General features: G+C 34.4%; 1 protein-coding gene across 2 annotated transcripts in view; it reads left to right on the forward strand.

The window, feature by feature from the left end:
* The window catches only part of LOC21388087 (kinesin-like protein KIN-7K, chloroplastic), a 28,626-nt gene extending 16,841 nt beyond the window's left edge, over positions 1–11,785 (forward strand). Inside the window, exons 14-25 of one of the 2 annotated variants that reach the window (XM_024163067.1) lie at positions 6,711–6,815; positions 6,953–7,060; positions 7,170–7,316; positions 7,840–8,022; positions 8,175–8,330; positions 8,559–8,780; positions 9,125–9,265; positions 9,354–9,479; positions 9,612–9,662; positions 10,195–10,242; positions 10,331–10,534; positions 10,948–11,785. In XM_024163067.1, coding sequence (XP_024018835.1) covers positions 6,711–6,815; positions 6,953–7,060; positions 7,170–7,316; positions 7,840–8,022; positions 8,175–8,330; positions 8,559–8,780; positions 9,125–9,265; positions 9,354–9,479; positions 9,612–9,662; positions 10,195–10,242; positions 10,331–10,534; positions 10,948–11,505 — 2,049 coding nt within the window. In that variant the 3' untranslated portion in view covers positions 11,506–11,785. The remainder of the gene's footprint in view (positions 1–6,710; positions 6,816–6,952; positions 7,061–7,169; positions 7,317–7,839; positions 8,023–8,174; positions 8,331–8,558; positions 8,781–9,124; positions 9,266–9,353; positions 9,480–9,611; positions 9,663–10,194; positions 10,243–10,330; positions 10,535–10,947) is intronic. The other variant, XM_024163068.1, reaches the window with a different exon arrangement.
* The last annotated feature ends 7,201 nt before the right edge of the window (positions 11,786–18,986 follow it).

Below are 18,986 nucleotides of genomic sequence, written 5' to 3' on the forward strand. Positions count from 1 at the left end.
ATTCATGATTGCCTCATTAAAAATCTTACCAAGAAAAATCCAATTGGGATAAAAACTTAGTAAGAAAAAAAGAGTGCAATCATTTTGTGACAAATTATAAATTTTACAAGCTTACAAAGTTATACAATTACAATGTCAAAAGTAAATACATATTTACAAATTACAAATTTATAATTTAATTTGAAGCTGAAGGATCGTCTTCAAAATTAAATGTTAATCGATTAAATTCATCGATCCATTCTTGGCTTGCCGGCGAAATTGTATCCTGTAGACGTTGATCGGCACGATCCCAATCCTTAATGCAGACCAAGGTTTCAACAATTTCCCTTTGCAACGCATTCCGGCGTTCCTCAAGTATTCGTCCTGTCGTACTGAAGGCGTGTTCGGATGAAATAGTGGAGACTATGATCGAAAATATATCCATTGCCAATCGAGTTAGGATTGGCCAAGTTAACGCCTGTGCCCTCCACCATTGAATTAAGTCAAACGATTTTCTAGTATCGTCAACTACTAAGCCTTCACTGAGGTACGCCATAAGCTCGTTGAAGCTGCCGCCGTTGCTGCCACTTGTTGATGAAGATCCACTCACAGCTTCTATTTGAGTTGTCTTCTTCTTCTTCAACTCGAAAACATTCAAGAATGAATGTGGGTTTCGCTTTGTTGTTGCGGTTTCTGTACTCTAGAGTTTGTGCTTCTAAATCTAATCTTATATTTATTATTGATCCAATATATTTTTGCCTTTATTATTGTAATTGGTCCAAACAATTGATGCCTAAAAATTCACTTAAGTTATCTAAACCACTTTTAAACCTTCTAATTTTAATCTAGGATAAAAAATAGTACCTAAACCATACAACAAAGGCAACTTAGACAAATATTTTATAAATTTCTTTTCTAGAGATTAGATATGAACTCTTAAGATTGGGTTCTCCTTATATTCGCTAAATAAAATACTAATTCTTAAAAGTTCACTTAAAACTAAAGGTGATGTTGGTTAATATGTTCCACTAAGTTTTAGAGTAACTTCATAAAACCTACCTAAAAATTGATACAAAATTTCGACAATTTACCAATCATATGCGTCTATATGTCATACTCCTAATTTTGCAAACATATAGTTTGTTATAGCATCCTTATAGGGGATGCATTGTTGAAGCATTATATAAGTTGAGTTCCATCTTATAGGCATATTTAACGCTAATGCTCTAGGAGGTATATTTAATATTTGTAAGAACATAAACCAATCTTTTTGTCTTTGGTTACTACCTTGAATCTATGCAAGACTATTTCTAATTCTTTTAATGTGAGTACTCATTTCTTTTAAACCAGATTTAATTATTAAATTAATTACGTGACATGCACAACGTTAGTAGAAAATAGTACTGTCACCGAATAAACTTAAATCATTTTCAAAGAACTCAATTTTTTTTGTATTGGCACTAGCATTATCTAATGTTATAGTCATTACTTTATCTTTTAATCTAAATTCATCAATTACATTTAAAATTGTACTATATATTAAATCCGCGCTATGTAATCCTAGAACACATTTAAAACATAATATTTTCTTATCTAAATCAAATCTTTTAAAGTAATGTCCGGTTACAGCTAAATAATCTTTATTGGCAACGCCAGACTAAATATTTGCCATTAACGCAACGTCAGGCCAAATATTTACCGTTAACGCAACGCACCCGTTAGTCGAGTGTAAAAGGTTTATTAATGTTTTTTTAAAAAAAAATAATTTTAATAAATCTTTCCTAAGAGTAGTTTTTGAAGTGAACTGTACATTAGGATTATGTACAACCTTAATATATTGTTACCAATTAGGATGCTCTACAAAACTAAGTAATTGATCTAAAGCAGCTATCATTCGCGCAACTTCCATATGATCTACTTGCGGATCGTATTTCCAAGTGGTTAGACCACCGGTTGCGTGATCAAAAGATAATTGTGTTTGGCGGAGTTCAGGTCCGCCGGATTGGCTAAGCTTTTGAAGACACTTTTCGGAGTGTCTTCTCAAGTGTGTGGTGCCGTGAATAGTGTCACCTTGTAATTTAGATAAATGTTGCGATAAAATCCTATGTATGAAAATAGCTCTACGCAAGTACACGCAATCGCACAAGTAATATAGTAATGAGTAAAAGTATCGTCTCCACAGGGACTGAGTTAATAAGGAATTGATTACAAAAATCAGTTGTGCTAAAGTGATCGAGAATGATTCGAATGCCAAATTGATATTGATTAAGTAAAATAAACGAGTAAAATAAACGGATGTGATTGAAATGCAAACAAGTGGTAAAACTCAACAGGATCTAAGCTCTAAACTGTGAATCAATGATGGTTAAGGGCTTGGATTACTGATTTCCCCTCGGTTGCAACTCTGGCCACGTTTTGCTATAGGATTGCTGTAGCAAAGTTCATCCAGTCAACCTAAAATTCTGCATAATCATCTTCCGACAGATCTATGCTTATAGTTCCTTAAACCAAGACCAACATATTCCTATGCACTTTAGTTTACCAAACCTGAAGTTAAGCACCAATTTTAATAGGTTGTACAAGACAATAATATATTCCTATACTATTCCCTTATATTATCCAAGCTTAATCTAACTAAACTAACCTTTCCAGAATTAGTTAAGTTTATATTTTCCACTAAATGATGGCATGTCACTTAACAGAAATTAGATGATATTATACTTGAATAAACAGGATGAAGATTACGCAAGCAATTAGAATAGCAAATAAATCTTCATTGCAACTTTGGTTCCATCAATAATCCTAGCTAAAGAATTTAGCTCATGTTTAGTTCAACTTCCTGCTGTACTCTATTCTTTTCTCTCCTCTCAGCTCGTACCAAGAATTCTGTGCGCCTCTGTCTCTGTCTCTGGCTGCCTGGTCAGTACTCTTCTTTTTCCTTTTATATTAGGGCAGGATGAGGTACTCTAATTACATGTGTCCGCCTCAGAGCTAAAACTGATGGTCCCCTCCTTAGTGCTCTTACAGCTGTCCCCTCATGTTAGAGTCGGCAATTTGGACCACTGCCAGCTGTACATGAAAACAAACTTCACTAGCTTGCACCTTTTTGGTTGCATGTGCGTTGCTCTAGCTTTGTTGCAGCAACGGGTTCGTTCCTGCCTTCACTTCCTTTACCGTGCTTTTCTTTCAAATTGCTTTTACCAACACTGCCCTGTTGTTTTCCTGCACTAATTACCCAAAGTCAACACACCTGTATTGAACATGAGGACTAAATCCATGTTATAACGAGATTGCTCCACAAATATCAACCTTCTATCAACTAAACAAAAACTAACAAATGTTATACAAAATACTAACACTAAGGCATTTTACCTTGAGAAAATAAACAATTACTAAGTCTAAAAGTATGCTAAATAACTCTATTTCATCGAGTTATCAATAAACAATATTTACACTGAGCTATATGTTTAGTGTTACCTTCATTGTCGATCTTCTCAATTGTGTCAAAGTGATCCCAAACTGTCGAGGTGCGCTTGCATTTTCTCCTGGAGGCTGCAACACTTGCAGACGCAGTCGCACTTGCACTCGCCGTTTCTCCACGCCCACCACCACCATTGTGACCACGACCTCCAGTACGCCCATCATGGCTCAAATTATTAGATTCCTATGTAACAAATTCATTAGTGGGAAATTGCCCTTCTTCCACGTGTTGGGCATCAATGGGAATACCAGTATAACCAAAAGAATCAATTATAAAAAAATAAGAGCGATTTGAGAGAGAGCTTTAGGATAATGCGATAGTTTTTAGAAAAATTGTGAGAGCGATTTGAGATATTGAGAGAGATTGAGAGAAATTGAGAGAGATTGAGAGAGATTGAGAGAAATTGAGAAGGATTGAGAGAGTTTGAGTGAAGAAAATGTGTGGGGGATGAGGGGTATTTATAGGAAAATGTTTGGGTTAAAAAATTAATTTTTTCCCCCAAATTCGGATCCAATGGCTACTTTTGTTTTCGGCGGGTCGGGTTCGGGCAGAAATTCGGGCAACGGTCAAAAAACTAGCTGTTGCACCAGGCTTTTTGGGGTTCGGGCTCCAACGGTCGAAAATTTGACCGTTGGTCGGGTTTTCAAGCAGTTCGGGCAGGTCGAGCAATTCGGACAAATCGGGCTTGGCCGAAAAAATTCAAAAAAATTCCAGCGGACGACAGTTGACGGCGACAACACGGCGGCGGGCTATGGTGTACTGTCCATTTTCGGGCTGCCCGAGCCCGAAAATGTAGTGTTGGACGGGCCGGCAATTGGGCCTGCCTGCTGAGCCCGAAAAATTTGGGCCTCGGGCCGGCCTGCTGGCCTAAAGTTCCAACACTAGTTTGGATCATACTCAGATTCCTAAATCCATACAAGAAGCCTTTAAGATACCGGAATGGAAGGCGGCTGTCAATGAAGAAATTCGTGCACTGGAAAAGAATGGAACATGGAAATCACAGAGCTATCTCCTGGAAAGCCTCCTGTAGTCTGCAAATGGATCTTGATCGTCAAGTACAAAGAAGATGGAAGTATCGATCGATTCAAGGCTCAGCTCGTTGCAAAAGGATTCACACAATCCTATGGAATCGACTATGAAGAAACCTTCGCTTTGGTAGCCAAATTGAATACAGTTTGAGTTCTCCTGTCTTTGGCTGCAAATTTAGATTGGCCACTCCACTAATTAGATGTCAAGAATGCTTTCCTCAACGGAGACTTAGCTGAAGAAGTGTACATGAATATTCCTCCTGGATTCGAGACACAAGCAACAGTTAACAAAGTCTGCAAGTTGAGAAGATCTTTGTATGGACTCAAACAATCACCAAGGGCTTGGTTCGACAATTTTTACAAGAGTGATCAAGCAGTATGGTTATTCACAATGTCAGACAGATCACACACTCTTTGTTAAACACTCACCTGAAGGGAGGGTTGCCATTCTTATTGTATATGTGGATGATATTATTTTAACAGGTGATTATGAGTAGGAGATCAACATTCTGAAGGACCTGCTCGCTAAAGAATTTGAGATCAAAGCCGTGGGAAGCCTCAAGTACTTTCTCGGGATGGAGATAGCTCGATCAAAAGCAGGCATTTTAGTCTCTCAAAGGAAATGTGTTATGGATCTTTTAAAAGAAACAAGAATGCTCAGATGCAAGCCAACAGATACTCCCATGGACTCAACTACTAAACTAGGAACCAAAGAAGAAAGTGCACCGGTTGATAAAGGTAGATATCAGAGACTTGTGGGAAAGCTCATATATTTATCACACACAAGACCTGACATCGGTTTCTCTATTAGTATGGTAAGTCAGTTCATGAATAATCCAAATGAAGAGCATATAGAGGCAGTCTATAGGATCCTGAGGTATTTAAAACTAACACCAGGAAAGGACTTGTATTTTAGAAGGTCACCAGACAAAGATATCAAGATATACAGTGATGCTGATTGGCTGGATCATTAAGAGACCGAAGATCAACCTCTAGCTACTACACATGTATGGGGAAATTTAGTCACATGGTGAAGTAAGAAACAATCTGTTGTGTCAAGGAGCAGTGCAGAAGCCGAATTCAGAGCTATGGCGCATGGTATATGTGAAGAAATGTGGCTGAGAAGACTTCTAAAAGAGTTGAGGATCATGATTGAAGAACCTATGAAGATGTTCTGTGACAATCAGTCAGCTATTAGTATCGCGAAGAATCCAGTGCATCATGATAGGACAAAGCATGTGGAGATTGATCGCCACTTCATAAAGGAGAAGATAGAAGGAGGAGTAATTAAGTTACTACATTTGCCAACTTGTCTTCAAACAGCTGGCATTCTTACTAAAGCTCTACCAAGGAAGAACTTCGAAGACTTGAGCTCCAAGCTAGGCCTATCAATAGTTACAGCCTAGCTTGAGGGTGATATGTTACCCGATTTCCTTAGATTAGAATTTTCCTCTTTTTTGTAGTTACTGAAATTAGGATATTCGGTAGGATATTTTCCCTAATTACTAGATGAACCTCCATCTATAAGAAGGGCTGTAATATACGTTTCTAAGCAGAGGAATAAAGTTAATCTTCTTCAATTTCCTCACCTACGAAATGACGAAGTTGGATTTTCACTTCATTGGATCAAGGATCAACGTAGTTTTATTAAAATGATGAAGTTGGGTCTTTACTTCATCGGATCAAATTAGTCTTATTAATTGATGGTATGGGAAAATGAGCATCAATAAATTATTTTTATGAGATATGTATATCATGATCTCATGCTCAAGCCATGCATGATGCCTCCATACTAACTTGAACGTTACTCAAGGATTGATCGATCATGTTCAAGTTTATTACACACAGGGGTTTCATCCTTTTAACGATTACCCCCAAGAATCCATGCAGTGGTTCTAATTATTATTTTTTGAGTTGACCTAATGCTGTTTAAATAGCCGATAAATGGAACCTATACGCTTATGCTGTTTTCTAAAAAATTTATTTATTTTATCAAATTATTTCCTTTTTCTATCCTTGAAGGATCATGTTTTTCTTCAGTTCTTTAATATCTAGTTGTTCATCAAATGCTACATCCTGGTATTCATGACTTACAGGCAACATCATCTTTTTACGACTAGCTTGTGGATGAAAAGAAGATCCTTAAATGTATTTCTAACATGAGTTCTATATTTATAGTACATAATGAACTCATCTAAGACCAATAACTTGTGTTCACGTAGGTTATATCAAAGTTAACAGATGGGAGGGCCACTCATATACCATACCGGGACTCTAAATTGACCAGGCTCCTCCAGTCCTCATTAAGTGGTCATGGGCGTGTATCTGTAAGATTTCGCATTTATATTCCTGCAATTTACCTGGGTGGTGTTCTAGATTACTACTACTACGACTACTTACCATCATGTTCATCAGTATTATTTAGTTATAATTTTCTCATATGTTTACATTGCCCAATTTACAGCTCATTTGTACCGTTACTCCTTCATCAAGCAATTCAGAGGAGACTCACAATACGTTGAAATTTGCACACCGGGCAAAACACATAGAGATTCAAGCAGCACAGAACAAAGTTTCTCTCTTTTTTTCTTTCTTTTCTTTTCTTTTCTTTTTTTCCCTTTTCTCTCTTTGGAATTTGTTTTTCAAGTTTATTTTCCTGAAGAGCTTCTGTGATCCTGCAGATTATTGATGAGAAATCACTTATTAAGAAATATCAAAACGAGATTCGTTCTTTAAAAGAAGAATTAGATCAATTGAAGCGGGGTATTGTCACAGTTCCTCAGCTGAAAGATATTGGGGATGAAGACATCGTCGTCCTAAAACAAAAGGTGCATCCTTATTCTTATCATGCCTTGGTTTCTGGGCTTTTCCTAGGCAGCTCAGGGCAATCCTTGAATGCTTCCATAGATAATGAGTGTTCTATGATGATATTTAATGAGGCTAGTCTTCTTAATTGCCAGTAGTATTCTAGCTAAATGTTGGCGGGTAAATAAATTGTACAAATTGTACGATGGCCAAGAGCATTTTATCAAAATTTATCTTGAGGGTGCTGAATTCTCCAGTGTTCTTTTACATCTCTATTTCTTGGCTTTCCAACCAAAATTGGATTGGCAACAAAATGCTTTACCATTTTTCTGCGGCTCTAAATGATAAGGTAAAGGTGTTGAGTCCACACAAACATGATAACAGATAAAAGTAGTCGACTAAATTAGAACCTGAAGTTTTTCTTGTGGGAACATAGCACCTTGTAATTCAGTCAGTTGCAACATTCTTTAACTGTATAAGTGGTACATCATCTTCAAATTAACGGACTCATCTGACTTTAACCTCATTATCTGGTGTGATGTAAAGCTAGAAGATGGTCAGGTCAAGCTGCAATCAAGATTGGAACAAGAAGAAGAAGCTAAAGCTGCTTTATTGGGGAGAATTCAACGGTTGACAAAATTGATCTTGGTGTCCACAAAGGCAACACAATCATCCAGAATTTCTCAACGACCTGGTCCTAGGAGACGACATTCCTTTGGTGAAGAGGAGGTTTGCCTGTGTTCCTCCAAAATGTTTATTTATATCATTGTGATCTAATTTTGCATTTGATTTGAGAAGTTTTCCTTGAATACCATGGCATTCTCAGATGATTTATTGTACTATTGTTTGAGTTAATTGTAATTACCAGCTTAAACTTATAGCTTGCATACCTACCACACAAAAGGCGGGACTTGATCGTAGATGATGAAAACATTGAGTTGTATGTACCTATTGAGGGGAATGCTGAATCAACTGATGACACACTAAAGGAGAAGAAGACGCGGAAGCATGGACTATTAAACTGGTTAAAGCTACGGGTATGCGTTATTAGGATGTCAGGTTCTTTTATATGTTGCTTGTTAGCTCTTGTCAATTTAGTTGTCTTGAGCCTTTCTTTTATCCTTTTCTTGAGCAAACACCTTACAGCACTCAAATTTTCTTTTTGATGTATGTTACCACACAATATTTATGATTTACTTCAATGTGCCTTTGTGGCATTTAAGCTTAATTTTGAAGCTTGTGTACTCTTTTCTTTTTGTGGTTAGAAACGAGATAATGGTATGGGGACTTTAACAAGTACTAGTGATAAATCAAGTGGAGTGAAGTCTGTCAGTACACCATCAACTCCTCAAGCAGAAAATTTTCATTCAGAACCCAGACATTCCCATTCATTACCTATGGAGAGCCTCATGTCTGCAGACCATTTATCCGGTGCTAGAGATGATAGAGAAGATCAGGATAATTTGTTCGACGAAGAGACTCCTCTGGTTTGTGATTATCTTGTCAAGAACTGGCATATCTCTCTTACGTTGTGTTCCCACATGATAGCATTTTTTCCTTTTCGTTTTTGGGCACGAATAGCATGATCCGGATAAAGCTCCTCTCACTTGCTGTGCACGTATGCACTAGAGTAGTTGCAACATCATTTTGGCAAAGGGAAATTACAAATTGTGTATTTGGAAATTTAAAAGGAAAGTTGTTAGCAATAAGATTTGTGTTCGCTTCCAAAAAAAAAAAAAAAAAGAAAAAGAAAAAGAAAAAAGGTCAATTCAAGTACTTGTATCTTATTTCTATTTTTCTTTCTTTATTTTTATATATATTTATTTTCCAGACAAGCATAAAATCCATCGATCAGATAGAGCTTTTAAGGGAGCAGCAAAAGATCTTGTCTGGAGAGGTGGCCCTCCACTCAAGTGCTTTGAAGCGGTTGTCTGAGGAGGCTGCAAGAAACCCCCAGAAGGATCATATGAATGTAATTATTTTGTGTCCCTATCACATCTGTTTTTAGCTGCGCTTAATGTGCCTTAGATCTTCACTCTTGTGGCGTTTCTGTTATTAAGGAGGAGATTAGGAAGCTAAAAGACGAAATCAAGGCAAAGAACGAACAAATAGCTTTGGTAGAAAAGCAAATTGAGGATTCCACGATTCCTTCACACAAAAAAATGGATTCCTTGGACATGTCACAAGTAAGTTTTTGCTTCTGCCATTAGATTGGCTGTACAGTGTCATTGACGGCTTGATGCTTTCCCTCTATTGTATATGTGTTTGTTTTATTTATTAATTTATTTTCCCTCCACTGTTTCTTGTTTATGCTACAGTCTATTGCTGAACTGAAGGCACAGTTGAATGAGAATTCATTTGAACTTGAGGTGATCAATTGTACACACTTTGATCTGAAAACACGTACATGCATGCAAATATATGTTTCATGTATTATGCATAATATGTACAGGGTACCGCACATATAGATACATCCAAATATTCAAAACCACTTTTTATCCTTTGAAGAGCCTTGACAATCTTTTGAACAAGGTTGGTAATAAAAATATTGATGAGTGTCACCCCGGATAAATTAGTGTCATCAAGAAAAAGTGATGATAAATGTAAATAATGTAACTCCTTAAAATTTACATTTTTTTGTTGTCTTAATCTGGTTAATGCAATCATCCAATAGGTAACTTGACGCACAATGGGAGGCTAGAAACCCCCAAGTTAATTTTCTAATGTGTCTCTGTTTTTGTCACTTAAAAGTAAAATTTTGATGATTCCTGGTTAAAAATTTAAACTACAAGAATGAAAGGACCAAAAAGGGCATGATCTATTTGGGGTCATTGATAAAAAGGGTTATACGATGATTTCAGCTATTATCTGGTGCGCATTGCCTTATTATCTTATTTACAGGTTAAAACTGCTGATAATCGTGTAATTCAAGAGCAACTGAACCAAAAGGTACCACTGACTCTAATTTTAGATCATTTCATTTACTTTAGTTTTGTTGACTCTTGACCATTGAGATTCCTGTGTGACTTTTTGACAGATCTATGAATGCGAAGCACTGCAAGAAACAGTTGCTTCCCTGAAACAGCACCTCTCTGAGGCATTGGAACAGAGAAATTTCAGCCCTGTAGTGAGTCATCCACAAAATTCCATTGAAACAAAAAGCTTGTCTGGAGAATTTTGTGCAGACAATGGCAATTCGGCAACGAAAGATAATAACAACATTTTACTTTTACGAGCAAAGGTCTTTCCTCTCTTCCTTCTAGTTCCTGATCAGTGTCAAATTCAAATTATCTTCCCTTTTACTACATCCCTGAGGGAGAATAATGGATCACAACTTATTTCAGTGTAAATTTCCTAATTGATTTTGTACAAGTAACCATAAAAAATTTAGACCTTAAAGAATCCAATCAAACCTTACAGGTAAAAGTTTCAAGTCCTTTCTTTGAAGTGATATTTTCCCTTGATTTTTTGAGAAGTTATTTCCAAAGAACAGATTTTGTGACATTGTACAACTTTTATTCCTTCATTCTTTCTTACACAAAGTACTAGTTATCAGGTTCAAAAGCCCAATAATTATCTCGTTAAGGTTTCTTTGGCAGTATAAACTTTTAGAAGTAAGATGACATTTCAAGCTCTTGTTTTTGTTTGAACCAGGAAACTGAGATTGAAGAACTGAAGCAAAAGTTTGCCGAACTAACATTGACAAAGGAGCAGCTAGAAGTTCGGAACCAGAAACTGGCAGAGGAGAGTTCATATGCCAAAGGTTTAGCCTCTGCCGCTGCTGTTGAGCTCAAGGCATTGTCAGAAGAAGTTGCCAAACTCATGAACCACAACGAGAAACTAACTGCTGAGCTGGCCGCATCGAAGAACTCCCCCACCCAGCGTAGAAGTGGCGGTATGGTCAGGAATGGCCGAAGAGATGGTCCAAATAAACGGAATGACCAAGGCGGGAATGTCTCGGAAATTAAGAGAGAACTGGCCATGAGTCGTGAGAGAGAGCTTTCATACGAGGCTGCTCTCGCGGAGAAGGATCAGAGAGAGGCTGAGCTCCAAAGAAAGGTCGAGGAAACCAAACAAAGAGAAGCTTATCTTGAAAATGAGCTTGCTAACATGTGGGTTCTTGTGGCAAAGTTAAAAAAGGCACAAGGGACTGAAAGCGACGTTTCTGAATCAACAACAGAGACTAGGAAATCTGATGGTTTTGGGTTGTGATGTGATAGAATGTTGATAATTTGTGGGGTTTCTTTAGGATCTAAGAGGAAAGGGCTTTCGATTGGATTGGTTTGAGAGAGAGAGGGAAGAATGGGAGTGCGTGTGTACAAAATTGTGTTGTTCATTGCAAAAGGGTTATCTTGCTTGTGTATACAAAAGATGGCTCCTTTTTTTTTTTTTTAAATAATTCACGTGTTTTTCTTCTCATTTGCTTTGTTAGCGTTCTGTCTTTCTCCAATGCAAACATTATCTATTGACGGAAATTAACAGGCTTCTTCCATTCATGAACGAATTTTGATGAGAATTTCCCAAGAGAATTTGGTTCACTTTATGAACAATGCAACGACGTAAACCTAAAACGGTTGTCTCGGCTAACATAATTATGGGACTTCTATGTTGTAGACGCCAACTTTTCTTCACTTATACATCCGCGTTTTATTACCGTTTGATTTAAGTAATGTGGTCGGGAAATCCCGTCCCATTTTAATTCCTCAATACAATTTTTAAAGCGCTTATCACCTGCTAGTGTAACTGTTTATATGCCTCCTATCAAACCCACTCTAAAACTCAAAAGGATACAATCACTTGTATACTTTTTGCCCTCTTTTTCTATACTATGAGATAAACTATGAAAGGCATTGAGTTGAAATTGGGTCCTTTTATGGTGCCTTCATGGTACTATATCGGTTCACAAATTTATTGTAATTTATTGTAATTTTATAGTTCGAGTTTGCAAGTTCTAATATAAAATTTACAAGTTATCGTTTCTTTTAAAATTCACAAGTCTATCATAATCTACGCAACTCCACTATTTGAAATTTGCAACTGCCAATGTAAAATTCACTAGTTTTCGTATTTCCCGGCATAATGTTAGGAATTTTTCTCCCGACACCATAGTTTCCGTTGAAATTTAGAGACTCACATGGATAAAATCAACGTGTATCCTTTTGCCTTCTTTTTCTATCCTAGGAGATAACCTACATAAGGCAAGAGAGCGCGCTAGGACTAGAATAAGTCTAAAGAGAAGGTAAAGAAAATTAGGAAATCCGTGTTAAATCATTTAGATAGCATTGAATCCCTATAAGATTGTATGAATTAAGTACTTTGTCAATTGACGCGGTGTTCTATAATTATCTTCTAACTTTGTCGTTAATGTGCATAAGCACATGCTCAACAGATGATCGGTAACATGAATAGAATAGTAATTGATATGTTCCACAAATTCTAGCAATAATAATTTCAGATGTTATAATTAGAATGCGACATGGGTCTATTTAGTTAAAAATCTTCTGTTTAAGGAGTCAGTTAAAAGTTTCTTAATTTACTGATATGAGGACGTGCACGATGGTTTTTAGAGAAAATTACGTAGTTTGTTGATTTTGATATTCTACCGGAATACTCTCTAAAGATTAGAGCCGGAGATTTCCGGTCATCTTTATAAAGGAGAAAAACTAATTTGGAAGGATATTAAAAATATTCTACAACAAGTTATTTTTTGGTAAATTGAGTAACATAGACGCCAATGATATAGATGTAAAGATGACATTTTTAGAGTGATAATTTTGTATTTCTCAGTTCTCACATGATTTTATTGTAGGTAGTATGGGTTTCCAAGAGGTAAATGGGCCTCGCCCAAAGCCTATTCTCTATAATAAAATAAAAAAGGGAAATAGTAGAAAATAGATAATATGAAAAGTTTAAGAAAATATATAGGCCTATTTTTAGTTATAGAAATTAATAGGCCATAACTTGTTAAGTTATGGTTTATAACTAGATAAGTTATGGACAAATTTGTTAAGTTATGGTTCATAGCCAGATAAGTTATGGACAAAAACCGTGATTAACTTGTCAAGTTATGGTTCATAACCAGACAAGTTATGGATGAAAACAGTAGTTTGGCCTATTTATTAACTTATTTAAACTATTGACTTATTAATTTTAATTCATCTCAAGTCTTGGCCTATTTTCCTCTTTCTCCCAAAAAAAAAATTACATGAATAATTGTCTTTATCATCCTATTATTTATGCTATCAAAAAATATTCTAGTAGAATATGAAACGTAATTTGGTAGAATATAAAAATATCCTGCCGAAAAAAAAAAAATTCTGATGGAATATGAAGGATATCCTACCATATATTAATGACACAAATGAAAAATTTTAAATTTATAATAGAAATAAAATAGTGTTATTTTTTTTTAATAATAATATCTCCCGTAACAAAACTTCAACTGAGCTAAGTCACCAAATGAAGCTAAGAGCACGGATGCTACGTGGATGGTAATCGCGAATCCTAAAAAGAAGAAAAAGTAAAACTAGGAAGTTGCAATTAGTCATTAAATTCCTACAAATCAAGGAAAAGATATCTCTGATATTAGGAAATAGGATAATTCAAAAAAAGAAATGATATAATTCCCTATAATGTTATTTATTAAATGTAATTATCATGTAAAGGCTATAAATAGGAAAAATGCCCTAAGTCTCCCATTAAACACCAATCCGTGTATTGACATCTCATAGTGAAAAATAATCCATACACTATTGGACGTAGCTTTTGAATTAATGACAAACTACTTTAAATTTCTTATGTTCATTTATTTTCTTCATTCAATTCGTCTTGTGAATAGTTCTATAGAGATCACATAATTTTTTTAAGAGTCCTTGTTGACGAATTTTTACCATCAATAGATTCAAAAATAACTAAACATAACCTATGATTAGTTATAAGATTGTAAAGATATCCATATATCTGAGGCGTCGATTGCATCTCTATTAGATTGTCTATTAATTACTTCTTTCATTGATACAAATTGTACAGTTATTTTCTAGATTTATCGTCATATGCATGAGTACATTTTGAAAATTGGGTAATTCGTAACGTCAATAGTAGTTTGCATGGCACAAATTCTAGTTGCATGGATAATATTTTCTGACGCTACAATTGTAATGTTGCGTGGATCTATTTAGTTAATTATCATCTTTTTGTAAGTTACAATTTCCTTTATACAATAACTTTAACATAGATTCTAAGGTTATAACTAAGCATCATCGATAAGGCAGAGCAACACCTTTCTGAGGATAGGTAGTCGCCACAACTGATTTTTTTAGTAAAACGCTGTTAAAAAGCCTCCCGGCCCGCATAGTGGGGTGTCCAGAGGTCAGGATGGGTAAAAAATTTACATTTTTATTTATGTTTTGCATTCTAAAATTAATATACGATTTTTAGGAATTAATGCAACAAGCCGCACCATTTTTTGATCAATATTCTATTTTTTATGATTTTCTTTATTTTTCATCTTTGAAAAATAAAATAAAAAAAGCGACTTGCATAATTTGTGTGGTCACTACATGACAATTCGTGGAATGATAATCACTCTTTGATTGTTGTAATTCACATAGGAATATAGTGGGTTAGCAATTGAGGGGATTTTTGGTGTAACTCGGAAGCAAGCATTAAATAAATTAGGAATTTTCAATTGTCAACTCGGATAATAAATATAAATAATGAGAATTAGGGAATTAAAGTGGATTAGTTATAGTGAAATCGGGTGATCAAGTGTTTTAATCATTAGCTTTTATTATTATTATTTTTTATTCGTTTATTTATTATTCTCATTTATTCCGTCGTTCAAATAATTTTAGGGTTAACCAATTTTGATACTTAATCAAAATTAACACAATCCTCGTGGGAACAATACTTCACTTATCACTTTATTACTTGTCTGTGATATTGTGCACTTGCAATTTTTACAACAATTTAACATAAACATCTATCGGAAATCGAAAATGAAATCATGAGGCTGAGAAATGAAAAGCCCCAAAGAGGTGGAACCACAATAGATGAAGAATCACTGTGTGTAAGTCCATGGGCAGCCATCACCAACCACCACCCCATACACATGCCCCTAAAAGAGATGCCACACCACAAAGACCAATCCAACCCCTTAAAAAAAATCTCAACACTTTTGGAGGCCCTACACATTTGGCGTCGGTGAAACCACAAGGAAACCACCATCGACGCTGAGCACCTCTATTAGCGTTTATACCCTTAAGAATAATTCTAACACTGATATATTAGTATTTTGATTTTAATAAAGGAATATCTATATGTATCATATATCAATATTATACTACTTTATATTTATATTTATATTTATTTAATATATGTAAAAAAAAGCAAACTAGAAGTCCAAGATTGTCATTCTAAGTCTTTAGACCATGCATATTATGTGAAGAATATGCATAAGACAGGAATATAAAGATGATAGTCTAAATTAAATGTTTCGTAATCGAGAGAATAAAGTTGAGTGCTTTATTCATGATAAGATTGTTATGCTGTTTACTTCCTAACGACGATAGCTTGGCTTTGTCATCGGAGTGGGACTCTGTGCGCAAAGACATTGATGTAATTCTATTGGTGGAATATATAATGGATGAGAATAACGTTGAATTGTTTTAATTAATAATTCCATTGGAATAAAAATTTTTAATTTTAACAAATTATATGTGATCTATCTTAGAGGCCATTTTTCTTAGGCATGTCCAGAAAAATGTAAGGATCCTGTCTGTAAAATTTCATAATTTTGTGACGTCGTTTTTATTTTATTTTATTTTTCAAAGACGAAAAATAAAGAAAATCATAAAAAATAGAATATTCATCAAAAAATGGTGTCGCTTGTTGCATTAATTCCTAAAAATCCTATATTAATTTTAGAATGAAAAACATAAATAAAAATGTAAATTTTTGACCTATCCCAGCCCCCGGGCGCCCATTACTTGGGCTAGGGGCTTTTTGACAGCGTTTTACTTTTTTTTTTTTTTTTATCATTTTTTGATGCCAATTATTGTAAGCATCCCCAAAAAAAAAAAAAAAAAAAGGATCGTGTCTGCAAAATTTCATAATTTTGTGACGTCATTTTTATTTTATTTTATTTTTCAACTACAAAAAATAAACAAAATCATAAAAAAAATATTGATCAAAAAATGGTTCTGCTTGTTGCATTAATTCTTAAAAATCGTATATTAATTTTAGAATGCAAAACATAAATAAAAATAGAACTTTTTGAGCCATCCCGGCCCCTGGGCGCCACACTATGCGGGCTGGGAGCTTTTTGACAGCGTTTTACTTTTTCTTTGTCATTTTTTGAGGCCAATTTTTATAGACATGCCCAAAAAATGTAAGGATGGTGTCTGAAAAATCTGATAATTTTTTGACGGCATATTTATTTTATTTTATTTTTCAAAGATGAAAAATAAAGAAAATCATAAAAAATAGAATATTCATAAAAAAATATTGCAGCTTATTTTATAAATTCCTAAAAATCGTATATTAATTTAGGGACGCAAAACATAAATAAAATTTTAAAATTTTGACCCATCCCGGCCCCTAGGCGGCCCACCACGCGGGACGGAAGCTTTTTGACATCGTTTTACTCTTTTTTATCATTTTTTGTGGCCATTTTTTGCAGGCATATCCAGAAAAATGTAACGATCCTGTCTGCAAAATGTCATAATTTTGTGACGTTATTTTTATTTTATTTTATTTTTCAAAGACGAATAATAAAGAAAATGATAAAAAATAGAATATTTGTCAAAAAATAGTACCGCTTATTGCATTAATTCCTAAAACTCATATATTAATTTTAGAATGCAAAACATAGATAAAAATGTAAATTTTTGACCAATCCCGACCCCTGGTCGCCCCACTACGCGGGTCGGGGGTTTTTTGACAACGTTTTACTTTTTTTGACATTTTTTAGTGCCAATTCTTACAACCATGCCCAGAAAAATGTAAGGATCATGTTTACAAAATTTCATATTTTTGTGACGTCATTTTTATTTTATTTATTTTTAAAGATAAAAAATGAAAAAATCATAAAAAATAGAATATTGATAAAAAAATGGTGCTCTTTGTTTCATTAATTCCTGAAAATTGTAGACTAATTTTAGAATACAAAACAAAAATAAAAATGTAAATTTTTGACACATCACGGCCCCTGGGCGCCCCACTATGTGGGCCGGGCGCTTTTTGACAATGTTTTACTTTTAGTTATCATTTTTTGAGGCCATTTTTTGCAGGCACACTCAGAAAAATGTTAGGATGGTTTCTGCAAAATTTCATAATTTTTTGACGTCGTTTTTATTTTATTTTATTTTTTATAGATGAAAAATAAAAAACTCATAAAACATAGAATATTCATAAAAAATGGTGCAGCTTGTTGCCTTAATTCCTCAAAATTATATGCTAATTTTAGAAGGCAAAACGTAAATAAAAATGTCAATTTTTGACCTATCCCGGCCCCTGGGTGCCCCATCACGCGGTCCAGGGGCTTTTTAACAGTGTTTTAGTTTTTTTTGGCATTTTTTAGGCCATTTTTTTCAAGCATGTCCAAAAAAATGTTGGGATCATGTCTATAAAATTTTATTATTTTTTAACATCATTTTTATTTTATTTTATTTTTCGAAGACAGAAAATAAACAAAATCATAAAAAATAGAATATTCATAAAAAATGGTGCCGCTTGTTGCATTAATTCCTAAAAATTTTATATTAAATTTAAAATGAAAAAAATAAATAAAAATGTAAATTTTTTACCCATCCCGGCCCCTGGGCGCCCCACTACGCGGGTCGGGGGCTTTTTGACAGCATTTTTATTTTTTTGTCATTTTTGAGGCCATTTTTCATAAACATGGCCGAGAATATAAGGATGGTGTATGAAAAAGTTCATAATTTTTTGACGTCATTTTTATTTTATTTTATTTTGTAAAGATGAAAAATAAAGAGAATCATAAAAAATAAAATATTAATAAAAAATAGTGTCGCTTGTTGTATTAATTCATAAAAGTTGTATATTAATTTCAGAATGCAAAACATGAATACAAATGTGAATTTTTGACCCATCATGGCCCCGGGTGCCCCACAATGCGTGCCAGGGGCTTTTTGACAACGTTTTACTTTTTATTGTCATTTTTAAGGCCATTTTTTGAAGGCATGCCCAGAAGAATGTAAGGATCGTGTCTGCAAAAGTTCATAATTTTTTGACGTTATTTTTATTTTATTTAATTTTTCAAAGAGGAAAAATAAAAAAATCATATAAAATAGAATATTAATCAAAAAATGGTAAGACTTGTTGCATTCATTCTAAAAAAATGTGTGTTAATTTTAGAAAGCAAAACATAAACAAAAATGTAAATGTTTGACCCATCCGGGCCCCCAAGCGCCCCATTACGCAGGCGGGGGGCTGTTTGACAGCGTTGTACTTTTTTTGTCATTTTTAGGTCATTTTTTGCAGGCATGTCCAGAAAAATGTAAGGATCCTGTCTGCAAAATTTCATAATTTTATGACGTCTTTTTTATTTTATTTTATCTTTCAAAGATGAAAAATAAAGAAAAATGTAAAGTTTGTGTCTATAAAGTTTTATTATTTTGTGACTTCGTTTTTATTTTATTGTATTTTTTAAAGATGAAAAATAAAGAAAATCA

Source organism: Morus notabilis, unplaced genomic scaffold (genome assembly GCF_000414095.1).
Source record: "Morus notabilis unplaced genomic scaffold, ASM41409v2 Scaffold1234, whole genome shotgun sequence".
Taxonomy (NCBI): Eukaryota; Viridiplantae; Streptophyta; class Magnoliopsida; order Rosales; family Moraceae; genus Morus; species Morus notabilis.